The sequence below is a fragment of the Parasteatoda tepidariorum genome, chromosome 5, assembly GCF_982258835.1.
Source record: "Parasteatoda tepidariorum strain Cologne lab strain chromosome 5, Ptep-v5.0, whole genome shotgun sequence".
Taxonomy (NCBI): domain Eukaryota; kingdom Metazoa; phylum Arthropoda; class Arachnida; order Araneae; family Theridiidae; genus Parasteatoda; species Parasteatoda tepidariorum.
Genome location: NC_141759.1, coordinates 7993104 through 8014168, shown reverse-complemented (window position 1 = coordinate 8014168; position 21065 = coordinate 7993104). Strand labels below are relative to the sequence as shown.

At 32.3% G+C, this 21065-nt stretch overlaps 3 protein-coding genes across 3 annotated transcripts in view; 2 read left to right on the top strand and 1 right to left on the bottom strand.

Moving 5' to 3' along the window:
• The window catches only part of LOC107442534 (uncharacterized), a 95008-nt gene extending 89814 nt beyond the window's left edge, over positions 1-5194 (bottom strand). Inside the window, exon 1 of the mRNA XM_087163387.1 lies at positions 4923-5194. Within this exon, the coding sequence (XP_087019513.1) occupies positions 4923-5172 (250 nt within the window). The 5' untranslated portion in view covers positions 5173-5194. The remainder of the gene's footprint in view (positions 1-4922) is intronic.
• A 4800-nt stretch (positions 5195-9994) lies between these two features.
• On the top strand, positions 9995-10522 carry LOC107442535 (uncharacterized). Its single transcript, XM_016056123.1, has one exon. It carries the CDS (start codon positions 9995-9997, stop codon positions 10520-10522), a length of 528 nt encoding a protein of 175 aa, XP_015911609.1.
• Positions 10523-11181: 659 nt separating this feature from the next.
• On the top strand, positions 11182-16169 carry LOC139426438 (uncharacterized). Its single transcript, XM_087162605.1, has 5 exons — positions 11182-11318; positions 11418-11666; positions 11766-12024; positions 12383-12659; positions 15838-16169. Exons 1-5 carry the CDS (start codon positions 11182-11184, stop codon positions 16167-16169), a joined length of 1254 nt encoding a protein of 417 aa, XP_087018731.1.
• Positions 16170-21065: the final 4896 nt, after the last annotated feature.

Genomic DNA, 21065 nt, shown 5'->3' with positions numbered 1-21065 from the left:
GTATGACAAAAAAATTAAATTGCTTAATTTAATTTGTCGAATTTCAGCTACATGTGATTTTATTATATAATTTGCTTTTTGTTTGATTGAAACCAAAATATTTTGTCAGTTGAAAGTATTGTAGTTAATTGGGCAATATCTTGCAATGGGTTTTTCTTTTGAAATATTACTCAGCATCAACTAATTAATATTACATATTTTAATTTGTTTGCCATATTTAAAAGTTTTTTTTTCATTAGGTTTTAATTGTTTTCAGTTTAAAATTTAAATTACTGGGGGGGGGGGAGATGAAGCACCATGTAGGGAGAGTCCGGCATCCTATAAGATCAACAATGATTTGAGTTAGTAGAGGTAAAAATATACTTCAGGTTGCCCCTTGGCGAAATTGGCGACTTATGTTTGGCGCCATTCCTGATTCCGCGGATCACCGTGGTAACAGGAATGGCTGCCAAAATATAATGATATTTCATTAAAGCATAAAACATTGGAAAATTTGAACAAAACATCGGCCAAAACTTTATAAAATTGCAATGAACCGGATATGAGCAAAATTAATAAACCCAAGAAAATGCATTTTGAATCGAAACAAAAAATTAATGGAGTAAGCATAGAAAGAAAAGGAAAAAAACAACTCACTTCTTCTTTAAGCTTGAAAATCCTCAGATTTAGGCGCACCGAATTCTCTAATAGCAGTTAGATATTGTATAAATTTATCATGAATAGAATCTGTGTACCTCCATCGCCACATAAATTCTGTGAAATACGAATCGAAAATGGCGTCTGTGGTACCGGTCTGGCGATGACATTTTTTTCTGAAGTCCCTTTTTATGACTGTCCACATACCTCCGATCTTACTGAGCAGAAAAAAAAGTAACCTTACCAGCTGGTATCCAGCTTAGAACAAGTGAACCTCTGAAATCACATGTACCGTTGAACTTTTAAAAATAAAGCTAAAATGCAAACCAATCAGAATCACGTTTGGGTTTCAGCATCGCCCAGCTTTGGTATCAACCGCGATCACAACTTGGTGAGAATTAAGGGGCACCCTCAAATATACGAGTTTGGCTCTGCCACGTGTGTTTCGAATACGGAGATTAATCTCCGGCTAATTCCCTATAGTAATGTGTTAAATGATATTGCTTCCTCTCTTTATATAAGTTTATATTATTGCTTGTATTGAAATTGGTTTATATAAATTTAGAATGCCGATAACAGGGACCTCTGACATATTACAATCCTATCTTATTCTCTCTTTGTGATGATGGTGCAGAAAAATTGCCAGCTAATCTCCAGGGAAACGACTTTAATTTTGTTCGCAAAGCGAACAAAAACGTAATGGCGCAGCAGTTATAGGGATTTGGCGAGCGGTAGCGAGCAGGGGACGGAGCCCTCTAGTATATATATATATATATATATATATATATATATATATATATATATATATATATATATATATATATATATATATATATATATATATATACATTTTCTCTGGTAGACCTAATTTGAAATTGTTAACCTTTGTTAAAATAGATGCTAAACAAAATCTAACTTAGCAAAAGTGTATTGGTTGATGTGTTATAGATACGTGTCCCACGAGCCCGAGTTACATTAGCTATTTTTTTCTTTTTATTTTGCTTGATTTCTCTATTATTTTAACGCTTGGACTTACTTTTTAACTGCCTATAAATGATCTTCTGATAATAATCTCTATAAATGATCTCTAGTGATATTCCTTATACTTAGCAAAAGCAGGATTTTTGTTATCTAGATATCAGTGTATAAAAATTTTAAAGAGGATGAATATATTGTTTGATTCAGAGCTGCACATTCCTCTCTCTTTTATAATTAAACATTTAATTCGTCCCGAAATAATGATTTTCAGAAAGTGTAATACCGATGAATAATTGTTTTAAAATTTAAAAAATTGGAGTTTAAAAAAAAACAACTTTTGTTTTAGTTGTAAGTTTTTAATATGAATTAAAAATAGATGTTTTATAAAAGAGGTTCATTTTGGATACTGTTTTTCAATTTCTTTTATCTATTTTTCTCATCCGTTCTACTATTTTTCTTAATCTGACCATCTTTTTAGAAATGGGAAAAAATAATTGCTTGTGACTAATTAAATCGTTCCTCACAATCAATATTCACATCAAAATCCGACATTTAAGTTCAAATTTAAAAGCTTAAAATGTAAGCCTGCATTTATATGAGAAAAAATACTTTACTTTTAAACACTATTCTATCTTTAAATTTCATTGCAATCCAATTTCAATGACAATAACACTGACTTTAAAAAAACTCATTTCATTTTATTTATTAGGTAACTTTATTTTTAATTTTTTAAATATCTTAAATGCTTTAATTTCATATATTTTATGTAAAATTATTTAAACCGGAGCAGATTTTCAGTTGTCAATATGCAACTTCGTTTAATTGTTGTATAGTTTTTACCTTGCTAATCGAAAACAAATTTATTTCATTTTCTTTATCGTATGTTTAGAGTTACTGTTTTCGTGAAATTTAAGTAACATTTTTTTAATGATACTAAGTTTGTAATAAATGTTACAATGAAGCGATTATAAGAACTAAAAAAAGAACTAATTTAAGAAATAAATTGGCATTTGAAATCAAATCGAGTTCGATAGCTTTTCCTATCGAACATTACCCCTTAATAAGTTATAAACTAAGTTAAAATAAATAAAATTCTTTGAGGGTGTTCTTAAAATTATGAAAAAAAAACTCCATTTAAAAGAAATAAATGAATCATTTTCACAACTAAGCGTCACGATTTAAATGAAGGTAGGAAAATTATTAATAAAAATTGAATAAAATGATAATAAAATAATAAAAGATAAGTATGATAATGTATGAAAAAAAGAAATATTCCACTCAATTAAAATAAAAATATATTTTAAAAATATACTATATGTTCTGAAGACAGCCATCATGATTGAACAAAATTTGAGTTTATCTTAGTAAAAGTTTCCTGACTGAATATCGAGAAAGAGTTTGATTTGAGAGTCACCCCTTTTTTTAACTTACTGTAAAGTTATGACCACTCTCGTAAAGTCCTCCATCCACTGGTTACATTTTATTTCATTCCCAGAAACACTCCCCGAAAATTCTTCAAAATATTCCCTATGAAGCATTTATGACAAAATTTAAACAAACAAAATATCTTCTCTTACATCGTACACCCATGGATAGATAAAGCAGAGTAATCTGAAGCTGTGGACAACACGCACACACACAACATTTTCCCTAAGTGAAAAGGAATCCTTGTAAGTCAGTGATGAGGAGGGGATAGTTGGTTTCGTCATGTGGTAAAATGAATTTTAAAATGGTGTTTTATTACCTAAAAGAACCTTAAAGGAAGCATAAAATGTATTTGAAATTTTTTTTTTAAACATGAGTAATTTGAGAAAATATTAAAAGTTGCAATTTAGAATGGAGGGTGTTTGAACCCTCTAAACCCCTCCCTTACCTACGCCCTTCATGTGAAATCACGTTAAGTTGATCAGGTGTTTAAAGTTTTAGCGTTTTTCGAGACGATTAAGAACCGAACAATTCTGTGTGAGATTTTCAGGGCCCTCGCTAAGCATTCGCCACCTCATCAAATGTGATAAAATCTTAAATTTGGCTTATAAAATTGTGTTTTTGGCAACTGATTTTTTCCACTAGAAAAAATATACATATAAAAAATAGTCAAGATTTGCATTTGGCGAAGACTTTCGAAAATATTGTATTGGTTAATTTACTGGCTAATAATTTAAAATCCTTAGCGCGGGCAGTGCATTTCAGCTCTTTGCATTTATTGTATCTTATTCCCTAACACAAAATATCTGCCCCTCAAGGGCGCCGGCAGCGGGGTGCAAGGGGGTGCACTTGCACCCCCCTGGCTTTTTTTTAAAAAACAATTAAAGAGATACAGAAAAAAAAAATTATAAACATTTTTTTATTTAACATATTTTTATGGAAAGACAAATAATTAAGTAATTATTGATACATAACAATTAAAAAATTGTTTAATCAAACAAGAATTGTAATCATCTTGTTTGCTGTCCAAATCTGTTTTTAACTTTTTCAATGAATTCTGAGTCATCTTTGATTCTTTTCTTATGCACACTGAGCATTCACAAACTTGGCAGATATCTAAGCTATATTTTTAAATTTAATTTAATAAAATGTAAATAATATTATATTTTCTATTAGTTATTCAGTTCAACAAAGGTGTATAACACAAGCTGACTTCTCGCAACTGTAAAACTTCATCAACACAATAAATAATGATAAGCGTGCACAAACACGTTAGTATACGAAACTACTGTTTGTAGTTATTTGTGTTTCAAAGTCAGTAGCTATACCAGCGTGATCGCCTCTGGGCAAAATTTGCAAGTACAAGAAATTCGTACTTTTTTTTAAATATCTTGCTAACAATGAAGAAATGTATTTTGAAAAAATGAACAGATGAAAGTATATGGTGTAATATGGCAAAACAAAGTGTAATAGCGGAATATTTTAATTTTTTTTCAGGGGGAGGGTAGTTTGCTAGAGGGTTGCACCCCCTTTTATATTATTCTGCCGGCGCCCTTGTCTGCCCTAATTATCATATTTTAGATTTTGCCCTTGAACGATTAAAATTGCGTCCTAGGATGCATACTTCACTGCATTTTACGGTTTGAGCTTTTAGTACGAGGAAAATAAATACTTTCAAAATAGTACCTTTGTTTTAAAGAGTTAAAAGAGTAACGTCTTGCTAATTAAAGTAATTACGACAAAAAAAAGATTTTTTTTAAAAACAAAATTGCAAATTTTTAAATTGCAAGTTCGAATAAATTGCAATTTTTTTAAATGCTAATAACCTGAAACTGGAAAGTTTAATAATTTCTTGCATAAAGAAGGAAGCAAAGTTTTCTCACCGGCACCTAGAATTTTGAGCAGAGAGTTTCCACTTCTTTCATTCACTGCTACAGGAAAATCTTCTAAAATAATATCACCCTTCACTACCGCGAAGAAATAAACAAGAAGAGATATGGAAATACTTATCGTCTTCATATTTATTCCCATATGGTAATATGAAGGAAAAAAAACCGAGCCGAAATATCTATTCTTGAATTGAGTTAAAATAGAATGTTTGACATTGAATGATGCAGCTGTGCTTAATATCATGTTACCTTCTGAAAATAGATTTAGCAATAACAATGTTTGAACACATTACACAAACATACATTGTTATCAGGTTTTACAAATCTGCCGGTCATTGTGGTGAACAAGTGTCTTTTAACTATCAGTCATTGAATTTTTTTAAGACACGTGGGTGCCATTTAGTAGCATATTTTATATGCTAAACTAAACATTGATATAAGTTTAAATTCTGTAACAATATTACAATGCTATTAAGATTAATTTTTTGAGGAAAATATCTAAGTAGCGTAATATTTATTTAATTTATATAAAACAAGTTGGATAAAATGATCTCTGAAGCTTTGTTTTATAACCAGGAAGTGTGGTTTCTGAGAACTGAAACTCTCATGTCATGTGACTCTCATCGCGTGTATATTTTCAAGGTCTGAATATTAATGTTATATTTTATGTTTTATTACTCTTCTTTTTTCAAATTTCACTTTCTCTTCGTGTGTCTTCAATTGAGAGAGAAGTCTTCCTTCCTCGCTGCTTGTAAAAATGTTTTGTCGAAATGCATCATTAAATTTCTATACTTGCTTAAAAAGATGCTTCTTCAATGATGTTAGTTCAACTCATTCACAAATTAATCAATTTCAAACACCTTATTATCAGCGATTCATCGTACTCATCGCCTTTAAAGATAGGAATTACTACATTTTTCCTACCGAGATTATGAGACTGAGAGTATAAAATAAATATAGTGTGCAAAAATTATTAATATATTATTTGAAAAAAAAAATATAAGCTATTTCGAGATATATTGAACTTAAATAAAAATAATAAAATAAGAATGCATGCATTTATGTTGCACGTACTATATTTTATATATTAGAATATATTGAACTAGGAGGCTCCGCCCCCTGTTCGCTGGCGCTCGCCAACCCCCGGAACTGCTTTCGCAAATCATTTCGGATTGCTTCGCAATCCAATACTCGCTTTACTCGCTCATTGGATACGTTCTTAACGTCTAGCTTTTGTATACTTTTTTGAACTCTGAAGTTCCGAAAACTTTTCACTGTAGAAAATTCTAAACCTGTGCATTTCAATATTAATTTGAAATTGAAAACAGTTCGCATATTTTTCTTGATCACACTATTCAAAATTTCAGTTGTTGAGAAAAGTAACTTTTGTAAGTTTTGCTTTAAAGTCTTTCCCACCAAAGGGCTAAAACCATGTGTTGTAAAACAATATTAAATAGTACTGAACGCCGGATGTAAAGCATCGGCTTCGATGAAGATAATTTTGTGAGAATGTATTTGATAATTCGGTGAGAATTCACCTGATTAGACATATGATACACACTACGTGCTCTTGCGCGCCGAAGCCTATCAATTAAAACGTATTAGCGTTTTATATAATATAGATTAGCCATATGATGCTCACTACGTGCTCTTGCGCGCCGAATCCTATCAATTAAAAATGAAAACTGTTGCCAACGCGATAAAAGAAATATCATCGGTTTTATTGATACATACGTATTAGCGTTTTATATAATACTAGGAGGCTTCGCCCCCTGCTCGCTGGCGCTCGCCAACCCCCGGAACTGCTTTCGCAGTTCATTTCGGATTGCTTCGCAATCCGATGCTCGCTTTGCTCGCTCATTAGATACGTTCTTAACGTCCAGCTTTTGTATACTTTTTTGAACACTGAAGTTCCGAAAACTTTTCACTGTAGAAAATTCTAAACCTGTGCATTTCAATATTAATTTATAATTGCAAACAGTTCACATATTTTTCTTAATCACACTATTCTAAATTTCAGTTGTTGAGGAAAGTAACTGTTGTAAGTTTTGCTTTAGAGTCTTTCCCACCAGAGGGCTAAAACCATGTGTTGTAAAACAATATGAAATATTACTGAACGCCGGATGTAAAGCATCGGCTTCGATGAAGATAATTTTGTGAGAATTTTTTTTATAATTCAGTGAGAATTCACCCGATTAGCCATATGCTCACTACGTGCTCTTGCGAGCCGAAGATTATCAAATAAAACGTATGAGCGTTTTATATAATATAGATTAGCCATATGATGCTCACAACGTGCTCTTGCGCCCCGAAGCCTATCAATTAAAAACGAAAACTGTTGCCAAAGCGAGAAAAGAAATATCATCGATTTTATTGTTACATACGTATTAGCGTTTTATATAATAAGATAGATTATAGCACACTTATCAAATAGCAATATACAAGACTATAACTCTATATATTTGCTAAGAAATATAAATATAAAAATAAATATATGAAAATGAAAGTCTAGTGTAATAAATAAAAGTGTTTACATTTTCTTAATTAGTGAATGAGTATATAAAATAGAAATATTGGCTGAAATTCTAAACATAAGCAATTATTATTTTATAAAATTAAAAATGGCTTCATCAAGAGACTCTCAATTAATAGAAAAACTTAAGCAACAAAATTATAGTCATTGGAGTATTAAAATGTCTATTCAGTTTTGTATGCGAGCAGCGCCCTCTGTGTAAGCAACGAGAGCCTGTGAGTGTATTACCAACCTCGAAAGAGGCAAGTGTGTGAATTCAATGTGCAAATAAAATAACAGTCTGCTGCATTAATATGTGTTTTGAGTCTTGTGTTAAGAGAAATAACATGGTCTAAGCGATCTACGGACGAGCGAATTTTGTGAAAATTAAGCTAAAGTTAGTGCAAAAGAGTCAGTGAAATGTATACGTGTTCGATTGAGAAACGAAACTGAAACTTAAGTGTGTCTAACAGCGATCTGAGAAGGTAGGTGAAAGTTAAATTTATATTTAGGTGAATTAAACTATAAATATGTCTTTGACTAAATTAAAGAAAGACGAATTAACACTCATCGCAGAAGAATTAAACTTAACTGTACCGGAGGGTGCAAAAATTGCCGATTTAAAAACTTTAATTGAAATCAGCGAAGTGTATAAAAGAGATCAAGAGCTATTTAAATGCGCACTGGATTATGCTATAGAGGAAGTAAAAAATAGAAAGTCCGATGGTGAATCTAAATTAGAACTTGAGAGAATTAAATTAGCGCAATTAGAAAAACAATTAGCGCTAGCTAATGTTTAAAAAAAGTTACCGCATAATTCCGTAATCGCAAAAGAAAGTGTTTCTGAGAATCCGAATAATATTAAGATCGAAACTTTATTAAAATCGGTTAAAACCTTAACTATACCAGTACCCTCACGAGTAGAATCGTATAATTTATTTTTTCAGTTGCTGGAAAAAGCATTCAAAACAAAGGAGGTTCCTGACGAATTTAAATGCGAAATTCTTTTAAATATTTTGGTGAGAGAGCTAACAATTTAACGGTTCACATTTCCGATGAAGAGTTAACTAATTACGATAAACTGAAAGATTTAGTGCTAAAAGAATTTTCCCCTACACCACAAGAATGCTTTAGTAAATTCCAAAGAGCACACAAAATAAGTTCAGAGAATTATGTACAATTTGCGTCAAGGCTAAGTGCAACGTTTGAATATTATTGCCAATTACGTAATGTAAATGATTTTAAATCCGTCTGTGAGTTAATAGTATCAGATAAAATAATGAGTACTCTCGATAGAGAATTGATGACTCATATTAGTGTAAAACAGGGAGAAAAGTATTCTAAACCCCATGAATTAGGGCCTGAGTGTGATATTTATTTATCTTCGAAAGGCAAAAACAAAAATGAAATATTTTCGAAATCTTTCAGTGCAAATACTAAGGGTTACGAATTTAATAAACAAAATAGAGTTAATAATTCGAGTGTACAGAGAGGAGCAACAAATGTATTTTTATCTGAAATAAAAAATGAGAACTGTGTATTATGTAAAAACAATGAATCTCACGCTTTGCAATTTTGCCCACAATTTAAAAGAATGTCGAGGAAGTATACGAAAGAGTAAAGTTTGTAAAAATTAATAGACTTTGTTTTCCCCCAGATGTGAAGTTAATATATGCAGAATGAGAAACTGCTTTCGATGTAAAAAGGCTCATCACAAGCTTTTACATTATCCGAGAGAAATTAAAAACAATTCCTCCACTCCCAATATGGCGCCAATTAACGATCAAAATAAATCACAAACAACAGCGTTTAATGTAAGTGCTGAATCATTCGTTCCGAGAGTAGACACTACTCAAATTGTGGCGACCGCGTGTTTTAAAGACAAATGCTTATTAAGTACGGCATTAATCCTCGTGAAGAATAAATATTCGGAATGGCAAATGTGTAGAGCGTTACTAGATTCTAGTAGTGAGACCTGTCTGATTTCAAATTAATGTGCTAATAAATTGCAACTAAAGAGTGAAAAAATAAATACATTGATTTCTTGTTTAAACGATACTTCTATGATGGTTAATGGGTATGTTAAAGTGGCGATTTCAAATAAAAACAAATAATTTGAAAGAGAATCAGATATGCTCATAGTTAAAAAAATCACGGAATTTATTCCGAATAAAACTTTAAATATAAATGTCGATTTTTCAAATTTCGTGTAATTAGCAGATGAGACATTTAATATTCCGGGAAAAATACATTTATTATTGGGTGCAAATATATTTTACGAATTGATAAAGTCGGAAAGAATTAAAATAAAAAATTCGCAATTGCTTTTGGTCAATAGTGTATTTGGGTATGTAGTGACCGGAAATTTAGTTTCAATAAATGAAACAAGGATTCACTGTGGTTTGATTCGTGATGAGGACTTAAAACGCTGGAAAGTTTCTGGCAAATAGAAAATGTCGAGGAAACAATAACAAAGAGTAAAGAAAATTTAATTTGCGAGAAACACTTTGCGGATACTCATTTCAGAACTAGGGAAGGGAAATATGTTGTTTCAATGCCCCTAAAGGAAGATCCCTCATGTTTAGGAAACTCTAAAGATATAGCCCTCAAACGTCTCAGATCGCTGTGGAATCGCTTAGCTAAAGATGAGATTTATTTGAATTTATATCGTGATTTCTTAGAAGAGTATGAAAAACTGGGACACATGAGAGAGGTTACTAGGGAAATTGAACCAGAAGTAACATATTATGCTACACATCATGGAATTTATCGTCCAGAAAAGTCCACGACAAAACTTCGTGTTGTATTTAATTGTTCTTCAGAAACTGATAAGGGAATATCTCTTAATGATTTTCAGTATAATGGAGGAGTGATTCAGGAGGACTTATATACTCAAATGCTAAGGTTCCGCACATATACATATGCCTTTACAGCTGATCTCAAAATGATGTATCGAACTATTTTAATCCAAATCAGTGTAATCTTCAGAGAATCGTTTGGTGTGAAAATGAAGATGAACCGCCAAAAATATACGAACAAAAATATACGTAAGGTGCGCTTACCGTTACTTACGGCACGGTAAGCGCACCTTACTTAGCGCAAAGAACGCTTAAACAGCTCTCAGTTGACGAACAAACCGATTTCCCCATGGCTTCTCCCGTCCTACAAAATAATTTTTATATGGATGACTGTTTGTCCGGTGCTGACACATTAGAGGAATCAATTGAGCTCAAGCAACAATTAAAACGGATTTTGCAAAGTGCTGACATGACACTACACAAGCTCTGCGCCAATCACGTGAAACTAGCACCAGATTCTGAATGTGATTATAATTTCGCAACGTTAATAGAGATAAAAACTTTAGGTGTATCCTGGAAACCAATTTTAGATTGTTTTTTATTCAGAGTAAGGGTTTCCTCGGAGAATTCTTACACAAAACGTGACGTTTTGTTCACTATTGCCAAGCTCTTCGACCCGATTGGTCCAATGGCGCCGGTAATAGCAAAGGCAAAGATTTTCCTTCAGCGTTTGTGGAGAATTAAAATGGACTGGAATAACTCTTTACCAGATGAAGAATATCGAGAGTGGCATCAATTTCTAGTGTCCTTAGAGATCATCAACAATATAGAGATTATAAGAAGCATCTTCATCACTATTCCAAAAGGTGTAGAAATCCATGGCTTCGCTGATGCATCGCAGCAATGTTAAGGTACAGCAGTCTACTGTAAATCTAAAAATTCAATGAACGAGACTTTGGTTAGTTTGATAACCAGCAAATCAAGAATTGCACCTATAAAAAGTGTAACTATCCCAAAACTTGAGTTATGTGCTGCTGTTCTTCTGTCAAAACTTGTGAAACGTGTTGTTTCTGCGTTAAAGTTAGAAACTGTTGAAATATACCTGTGAACAGACTCTATGATAGTTCTAGCGTGGTTTCAAAAAGAACCCATAGATTTAAAAACCTTTGTCTAAAACAGAGTGACCACAATACAAGAACTATTTCCTAATCAGCGATCGAGACATGTACCAACTGATGAAAATCCTGTAGACTTAGTTTCACGAGGTGTTGATCCTGATAAACTTCTGCATAACAACCTTCGGTGGCATGGTCCGAAGTTTCTTACAGAAAATGACTATCTAAATCGAACTATAAATTATAGTGAGAAACACGATGAGTACTATTCAGAACTGAGAAACTCCCCCAATGGAGACTTTGAGGACTTTCCGTCTGTGCTTAATATCCATACTAATAATTTTATAAATGATTTAATTAATTTAAGCAATAACTATTTAACTATTTTACGTGTTGTGAGTTTTCTTTTTAGGTTCGTGGAAATTGTAAAAACGAAGCAGAAATCAACGGGTCCATTAACAACAAGTGAGTATGAAAGAGCAGAAACCTTTCTGGTAAAAAAGGTTCAGGAACAAGAATTTTCTTTTGAAATAAAAAGTATTAAACGATCTGGAAGTGTACCATCAAACAGTAAGTTAAAAACTCTTAGTCCCTTTTTGGATGACAATGAAATTCTAAGAGCTGGAGGTCGCTTAGGTAATACAGAATTTAATTTCAATAAGAAGCATCAGGTAATTTTACCCAAGAATAATAAGTTAACTTTAATAATAATAGAATATTTTCATAAAAAAATATTTACATGTAGGTGTTGTATCTCTACTTAATCATATTCGGGAAAAGTTCTGGCCGTTAAGTGGTCGATCAATCTGTAGAAAAATAGTCTATAACTGTATAACTTGTTTTAAAGCAAAACCAATAGTGTCAAGTCAGTTAATGGGCAACCTGCCAAAGGAAAGGCTTGTACCTGATTATCCATTTAATTGTTCAGGTGTTGATTTCAGTGGTCTTTTCTTCATTAAGAATAGAGGACAACGTAAAGGGAATTTGTATAAAGTGTATACATGTATATTTGTTTGTTTTGTGTTTAAGGATGTACATATCGAGTTAGTTTCTGATTTAACATCGGAAGCATTCATTGCCACGCTGAAAAGTTATACGGCTCGAAGAGGAAAATGTGCAAAATTGTTTTCAGACAATGCTAAAAATTTTGTGGGGGCTAACAATGAGATTAAAAAGTTGCATGAAATGGTTAGGAGACCAGAAGAAAGTTTAGCTGCTTATTTAGCAGCAGAAGGAATTGAATGGAAATTCATTCCGCCCAGATCTCCCAACTTTGGTGGCCTTTGGGAGGCAGCAATAAAATCGTGTAAATATCACCTAAAAAGGGATAAACTTAATTTACGAACAACTTCATACGGTTACTGTACAAATCGAGGGAATTATGAATTCCCGGCCGCTTTGTCCCCTATCAGCCAATGATAACGATTTTGAAGTTCTTACCCCTGCGCACTTTTTATTAAACAGATCTTTAAATTCTATTGAAGAGCCAGATTTAACAAAATGTAAGAAAGTAATCTCAAAAAATGGAAAAAAATAACAAGACTAGTTCAATTAATGTGGAAATTTTGGAGTCGTAACTATTTGAACCAATTGCAACAACGAGGCAAGTGGATGTTCCAAAAAAATAATGTTAAAATCGGAGATTTGGTAGTGATAATTGAAGAAAATTTACCAACCTATAAATGGGCATTGGGCAGGATTGTTTAACTGTACTATGGTGAGGACAAAAAAATTCGTGTTGTTAAAGTGAAAACTCAACATAATACTATTAAAAGAGCCATCTCTAAAATATGTGTTTTACCAATGCCAGATCATTAAATTTATAATTAATTGAATGTATCTTATTTAGTATTTTTATTGTTATAAAATTGGTTAAATAATTATGTGTGTTTAAAATTAAAATTAATAATAATAGCATGCAAATCTATTTGTTTATGTTTATTGCATTATAAACTGTGGTGTTAATTGCATTTAGTGATTTATGTTATGTAGCAATGATTAATTGTGTGAAATATTAAAAAGGTAAAAGTGTTAATGAAGTCACTTAATAGAGTACAACAATGATTGCCTGGTTGAACCAGTGCAATGTGGGGCGGTATTGTTTATTTGTATCTCGCCCCGCCCTATTTAAGGGCATGCGAGAGTAGATACATACAACATACATAAAACTTACACAAAACATCAGAAATTATATCAACAACAAGAAGAAAAAGAATAAAACACAAGCGAACAACAGTTAAAAACATGACCCCAAATCCAGCCAACACATTGAAAATCGCAAAGATCATAATTAAAAGAGTAAAAACAATATATACATAAAAGTGAATAAAACATCCATATCGTGCGTGGTAAAAGCAATGCATAAAAGTAAAAGATTACATAAGGAACAAACTGGAATAAAATTTACAGTTGAAACATGACCCAAAACCAAGTCAAACATGAATAAAACCGATCATATAAAAGGAATATGGCGATATGTTCAGTTTTGTGTGCGAGCAGCGCCCTCTGTGCAAAGCAACGAGAGCTATTGAGCTAGCTACCTGAGTGTGTGAATTCAATGTGCAAATAAAATAACAGTCCGCTGCATTAATATGTGTTTTGAGTCTTGTGTTAAGAGAAATAACAATGTCAACGCTACTTATTAAAGAGTAATTGTATGAAATTGTAACAGATACACCTCCAAATTCCATTACAGCAGATTGGAGTAAAAAAGATAAAAAAGCCCACGCACTAATAAATTTGTGCATTGATGATAATCAAATAGTTCCCGTCCGTGAAAAAGAAACTGCTGGGATGCATTAAAATTAATACACGAAAGAAGCAACTGATCAAGCAAATTATTTTTGTTAAGAAAACTTAATAATACGAAATTAGAGGAAATATGATAACTCACATAACTAAAATTTTAGAGATAGCAAACAAACTTAAAGCAATGAGTGAAAAATTTAGCGATTCTCATTTATCAGCGATTTTAGTATGCTCAATACCACAAAGCTATGACACACTCATAACAGTATTCGAAGCTAGGCCCGAAAGAGAATTAAATTCCGAATTTATAAGAAGTAAGCTAGTTGACGAAGTAATAGAAGAACAGAAAATAACTACGCGTCGGAAAATCCAAACAAAGCATTTCAAATCAACAGAAATATAATAATAATTATAAGACGGAAAGTTATAAATATTGCACATATTACAAGCTTAGAAATCACAATAATGCTGATAGTTGGGATTTGAAAAAAGCTCTCATTTACCGAAAGTCAAAACAACACCCAAACAAAAGAAACTCAACCTCCCTATGTGAAAATACTAGATGTGAGAACAACTATAAGAGCAATACCCAAAGTGGAAATGAAGTGGAAAATAAAATGAGTAACTTAACTTTCTTAACTTCGAAATCAGATAAAGAAAACTGGATTATTGACTCTGGTAGTTCATCACAACTCTGGTAGTTCAGCAATCTGGAATCATTTATTAAAATAACTGACACAAACAAAAGTGAACTCACTATAGCAAATGGGAACACACTGATGTCAAACGGCTCGGGCGAAGTTGAAATTATAACTAAGACATCAAACCATAAAATAAATAACACTAAAAAATGTCCTCTATGTACCAGACATTGAAACTAATCTTCTGTCAGTTACTAAAGCAACAGAAAACGGATGCACTGCAACATTTAGCGAAAACAAATGCATGATAATTCATGATCAGGAAATTTATTTAGAGGGAATAAAAAGAAATAATTTGTATGAAGTGAAATTAAATTATAAAGCAACTCAAGAGTATGCTAAATTAACCAACATTTGCTATAGAAATTTGGCACCGAAGACTAGGGCATAAGAATTATAATTCAATCGAAAAATTGAAATTAAATGATATAGCTACCGGAATTGACTTAAGTCAATGCAAACACAATAATTTATTAGAAAATTGTGTACAAAGTAAACTCACAGACAATCCGTATCCTAAATCAACGCAAAATAGAGCTACTAAATGTCTTGAACTTAAACACAGTGATATCTGCTACTCAATGAAAACTCCGACGATAGGAGGAATATCATACTTTTTAACTTTAATTGGTGACTACAGTAGATACTCCTTTGTTTACCTTTTATCAAAAAAATCCGAAGCGCTAACTAAAATTAAACAATGCATAGCCATGGTGGGAAATAAATTTGGCAAGATACCCGAAAACTTACGAACTGATAATGGTAGGGAATACCTCAACAAAGAAACAGAAAACTATTTAAGAGAAACGGGGATTAACCATCAAGTAACAGTACGATATTCGCTCAGTCAAAATGGCGTTGCTGAAAGAAATAATAGATCATTAATTGAAATGGTTAGAGCTTTACTAACTCAGGCAAACCTTCCAAATCATTTCCGGGTAGAGGCATTGCACACAGCTAACTATCTGTAAAACAGACTAGAGACAAAAGCAAACAAACTTACACCGTATCAATTATGGACAAATTAAAAACCAGATTTATCTCACATTGAAGTATTTGACTGTAAATCATACACCTACATTGAAAAGACCAAACGTACAAAACTTCATAATAAATCAAAAGTAGGAGTGTTCGTTGAATATGATTACAGATCCAAAGGTTATAGAATACATCATGAAGGAAAACATATAACAATTGCACGTACAGTTAAATTGTTTGGGAATGAATTTCCATATTCTAAAAGGGATGAAGAGCAAATATTTCTTAAAAATGAAACTCATGATCCAGAATCCGTTGAGGAAACATACTCTGGAGATAAAAATAATACAATTGAAATAGAAATTGGAAATCAGTTAAGAAGAAGTTGACACATCGCCAAGTAGTGCAAACACCAATCAATTTCGCAGATCAGACAAAACTAACAAGGGAGTACCTCCAGACAGATTCTCGTTCATCTTACAAAAAAAAAATAACGAATGAAACCTCAAATCGGCAAGATGTCGTAAATCTGGAAAATATGAAAGAAGAAAAACAGAACTTGTTAAAAGCTACTGAAGAGACGATTAAATCCCTAAGACAGAATAAAACCTGAACGCTTGTCGAACCTTCAGAAGATAAAAGAATAATAGGAAGTCGATGGACATTTGAAAAAAAAAATACAACAACAACGGGGAAATTGAAACATATCAAGCGAAAGGATTCTCACAAAACTATGGAGAAGATTTTTACGAAACTTGTGCGCCAGTAGTATCTTACACCACCATGAGAACTTTATTAGCCATTACTGGACACGAAAAATTAACAGTAAACCATCTTAATGTAAAAACAGCATTTCTTCACGGTGAACTCGAAGAAGATGTTTATACGAGGCAACCAGAAGGTTACGTAATTATGGGGCAATAAATGAAAGTATGTAAACTAGAGAAAGCTATTTACGGTCTCAAGCAAGCAGCTAGAGCATGGAATACAAAAATAGCCAACTCTTTGAAAGATCTACACTTCACTCAAAGTGTATCCGAACAATGTCTTTTCAAGCATAAGAAATAAAATGAATCAACATACATTATAGTCTACGTGGATGATGTACTGATATCTGAAAATGAAGGCAAAATAAATGAAATAGTAGAAAAATTAAAAGAAGAGTATGAAATGAAAAATTTGGGAGAACCAAGTTATTATCTTGGAATCAACGTAAGAAAAACAAAAGATGGACTCTACACTATCAATCTATATATTGAAAATAAACGAACTAGTGAAGAACTATATATTGAACACTATATATTGAAAATAAACGACTCTACACTATATATTGAAAATAAACGAACTAGTGAAGAAACTCAATCTTCAAGAAGCAAAACCTTGTAATATCCCAATTGAAACAGGCTACATAAAGACAGACGAGGAAGAAAATCTTCTTCCAAACATCTCGAAATACAGACAAGCAATAGGATCATTACTCTACATTGCGACAATTAGTCGACCAGACATATGTGCAGCAGTAAACCTATAGAGTTGTCGAAACGAAAATCTAAGAAAGATGGACTGGGAACAAGTTAAAGAAACAGTGAGATATCTAAATACAACAAAAAATTTTCAACTGCTTCTAGATATAAATTGCTCACCAACACTAACAGTATATGGAGATGGTGATTGGGGCGGCTTTCGAAGAGTCCTAAAATCAACCACAGGAAATTTATTTCTACTTGGTTAAACACCAATGCAATGGTATACTACGAAATAGACAAGTGTAACACTATCATCAGCTGAAGCTGAATATATCTCAGCGGCTCAAGCCACTCAAGAAACTTTATGAATAATAAAACTTCTGAAAGAATCGCAATTACCTCAAATATTACCCATCACTCTGTTTGAAGATAATCAATCTACAATAAAGATGATTGAATAACCTAAATACACAAGTCGCACCCAGCACATCGATATCAAACTGCACTGTGTAAGAAACCTCCAACAGAATGGAACCATAAAGCTCGAATATTGTCCAACGAAATTCATGACAGCCGATATACTCATCAAACCTTTACCCAGGCCTGACTTTCAAAAACATAGAATGAAACTGAAGTTACAACCTTATACGGATGCAGAGATCAAGGGGGGGATGGAGGATAAAATGATCTATGAAGCTTTATTTTGCAACCAGGAAGTGTGGTTTTTGAGAACTGAAACTCTGATGTCATATGACTCTCATCACATGTAGCATTTCAAGGTCTGAATATTAATTGAATATTAATGTTATATTTTATGTTTTATTACTCTTCGTTTTTCATATTTCACTTTCTCTTTGTGAATCTTCAACTGAGGTACAAGTCTTTTCCTTCCTCACTGCTTGTAAAAATGTTTTGTCGAAATGCATCATTAAATTTCTATATTGCTTGAAAAGATGCTTCTTCAATGACGCTAGTTTAACTCATTCACAAATTAATAAATTTAAAAAACCTAATTTTCAGCGATTCATCGTACTCATCGCCATCAAAGGTAAGATTTGCTACCTTTTTCCTATCAAAACTGAGAACTTTGTGATAGGCTACTAAAAGGATTTAACCCATTTAAGAAATGCAATGTATGCTGAAAAGTAAAAACGTGATAGAAATTCATTTCATTAATCCTTTGATGCAGAATTTTTATTAAACATATTTTTCATATATTTTTAAATATTTTGTATAAATTTAGGCCAAAATAAGTTAAACATACTATCTTGAACATTTTAGTAATTGTTTGTTATAAAGCAAAAACCTGAAACATGGGGACTTTTTTTGCGATACAGGTAAAATCTTTAAAATACAACTCACATTCAAACAATAATTGCTAGAATTGTTTCTTATTTGTTGATATTTTGATCTAAGCTACAAAATTATTTTTCATTGAAATTTACTAATTTATAAAAATAATTATTGTTACATTGTTGAATATGAATGAAAAGAAACTACTTTTTCGGATTTTACATTTTAGTGCAAATATAATTCAGATAAATTAACATATTTTTAGTAACAATTAGAATGTTTTTATTTATAACTAGCCGCCAAAGGCGGCCAGCTGTCCGCCACTCTAAACGTTTTCACAAATAAAGTTTTTTTAAAACATAGCAGGAAATCTGAAGATTAGTGGACAATTAAGGTGTTCCTGTCCTGCAATTTTGTCTTTATATCCAGTTCTGCTGCAGATGTGTTATAGCTCTTGAGGATGTCTGAAGATGTAACTTTGCTATGGTAACCTAAGGCCTATGATAACCTAACCTATAATATAACTATCAGGTGGAGACTTGTTTTTTTAAAAGGCCTCAAAAATTGTAAAAGCATACAAATGTTGCTTTCGAAATCATCATTGGCCAATAGCTGAAAACCTCTTCTAATCTTTGTCGGGGGGTGTGGTTGAAGGAAGGGACATGAGGTATAGATCATCCGCTAACTGCTTGTGCTAGATGTGGTATATCACCTTTCAAATGAAAAACACAGATTTTCGTAGACAAAGGAGTTCATCCTGCTTTTTATTTTATTTTGGTTCTACGAACATGTTCATTTCCAGTATACAGCTCATCAATTCACAAGAGCCTAAATCCACCACGTGGAAGCTGGGCCCTCCCTGTGTGCTCCAGGGAGTAGATAGGAATTTAGTTTAAGTCATTGAAATAATAATTGTTTGCTTGCTGAATTACATGATGCATCAAATAAATAATTAGAAGATAAGGAAGCAGAAACTTATAACGGTAAAAATCAAAGATTAAACTCTAGAGCACACAGGGGGGAAAAAACAAAAATTATCCTGCTGCTGAAAAAGTAACCATTTGCTCGAGATCCACGGGGAATACTGGTCTATCTCCAAAAGATAGCGTCCCCTCCCTAGCGGTTGCAAGAATCTCTAAAGACGAGCTATGAGTCGAGCCCTAGAGATCCTGCAAAGGCAATGAAGAGGGCGCTCTTGTTGGAGACAGCCCAGTATGAAAAGTAAACATTGTGGTGATCCCATGATCACACCACAATCTTCTTTGACGTTTCTCTGATACTTCTTGGGTTCTAGATTTGCTTGTCGAAATTCGGTCATGTTCCATCCTTCTTTGACGTTCCACAGACGTTTCTTGGGCCCTTTTTCTTCTTCTTTGAGAATATCTTAATATCTTTTTCTTTGACAAAATACAAAGTTTTTTGGAAGGCGGTTCTGCCATGTCAGTAATCGGGTTTTTAAAAAGTCAACGAATACTTTAGAACAACAATTACTATGAAAGCAAATCATGAAACTTCAATATTAAAACCTAAGTGCTTACATGCAAACTGAAAGTTTCTGAAAATAACTAATTACATTTAATAAAAACTGTTAAAATAAAGAATAGAAAAACCAAAGAGATCCAAGGTAAGTGTGATCGTTCCTTCAAAATCAATTAAATTCCTATTTTATATATTATATAGCTACAACGCTTAAGAAAAAAAAACTAAAATGCTAAATACATGAAAAGAACACGAAAATTAATTTTTTATGGTATCAATTTCTATTTCTATATAATTTTTTATGGTATCAATTTCTATTTCTATATCGCTGCAAAAATTATCGTCTTCGCTTAAGAAAAAAAAATAGAGAGTGGAAAGAAGAAGAAAAACTTATTTTAACAATTATGAACAGCGACAAATATATCATAGCGAAGCGTTCTATTTACGTATCGAATATGTTGCCACATTTTTAATACAAAAGTTAAACTTTTCTCCACTTTGATAAATGTAAACTAATGCGAACCTTACAAATAAATTATTAATTCCTTCGCATATTATTAGTTTAAGTTGTCGAAAATTAATATTTCAATTGTAAGGTTCGCATTAGCATACATTTATAAGAGTGGAAAAAAGTATATGGATTTTTAATTCGCGATCGCAACGAACTATAGGGGGCGTTGTTGTATGAGACGCTTACCTGCGATTTCCATATGAACCGTCATTCAGTTACTCTGGAGACGTCGTTAATGTAGCGTGTAGCATTGCAACGTTCCTTCTTTAATGTGGCTTATTAAATTTAAAAAAGAAAAATGCTTGATCTTCTTTCTTGTACAACCGAAAACAAAATGGTATCTCTTTTTATTAGAGAAGGAATATCCAAAACACATCGGAAAAATATTTGTACATTAACAGAAAAAAATATGTATATTCTTATAAGAGTTAAAACCTAATGCCCGAGAAATAGTATTACTAAATGTAATGATATAACATGAAAGGCCCATTTAAACTTTACATTCTATAGTTTTAAGAATCATATTAGTTCAAAAA

Bases quoted from the DNA above. Each gene is read 5' to 3' on its own strand.
- LOC139426438 (XM_087162605.1), top strand. From the start codon at position 11,182: ATGAACGAGACTTTGGTTAGTTTGATAACCAGCAAATCAAGAATTGCA. The intron at 11,319-11,417 runs GTTAGAAACTGT...TGTCTAAAACAG, and splicing joins CGTGTTGTTTCTGCGTTAAA to AGTGACCACAATACAAGAAC. The intron at 11,667-11,765 runs GTCTGTGCTTAA...TTTTCTTTTTAG, and splicing joins GGAGACTTTGAGGACTTTCC to GTTCGTGGAAATTGTAAAAA.
- LOC107442535 (XM_016056123.1), top strand. From the start codon at position 9,995: ATGCCCCTAAAGGAAGATCCCTCATGTTTAGGAAACTCTAAAGATATA.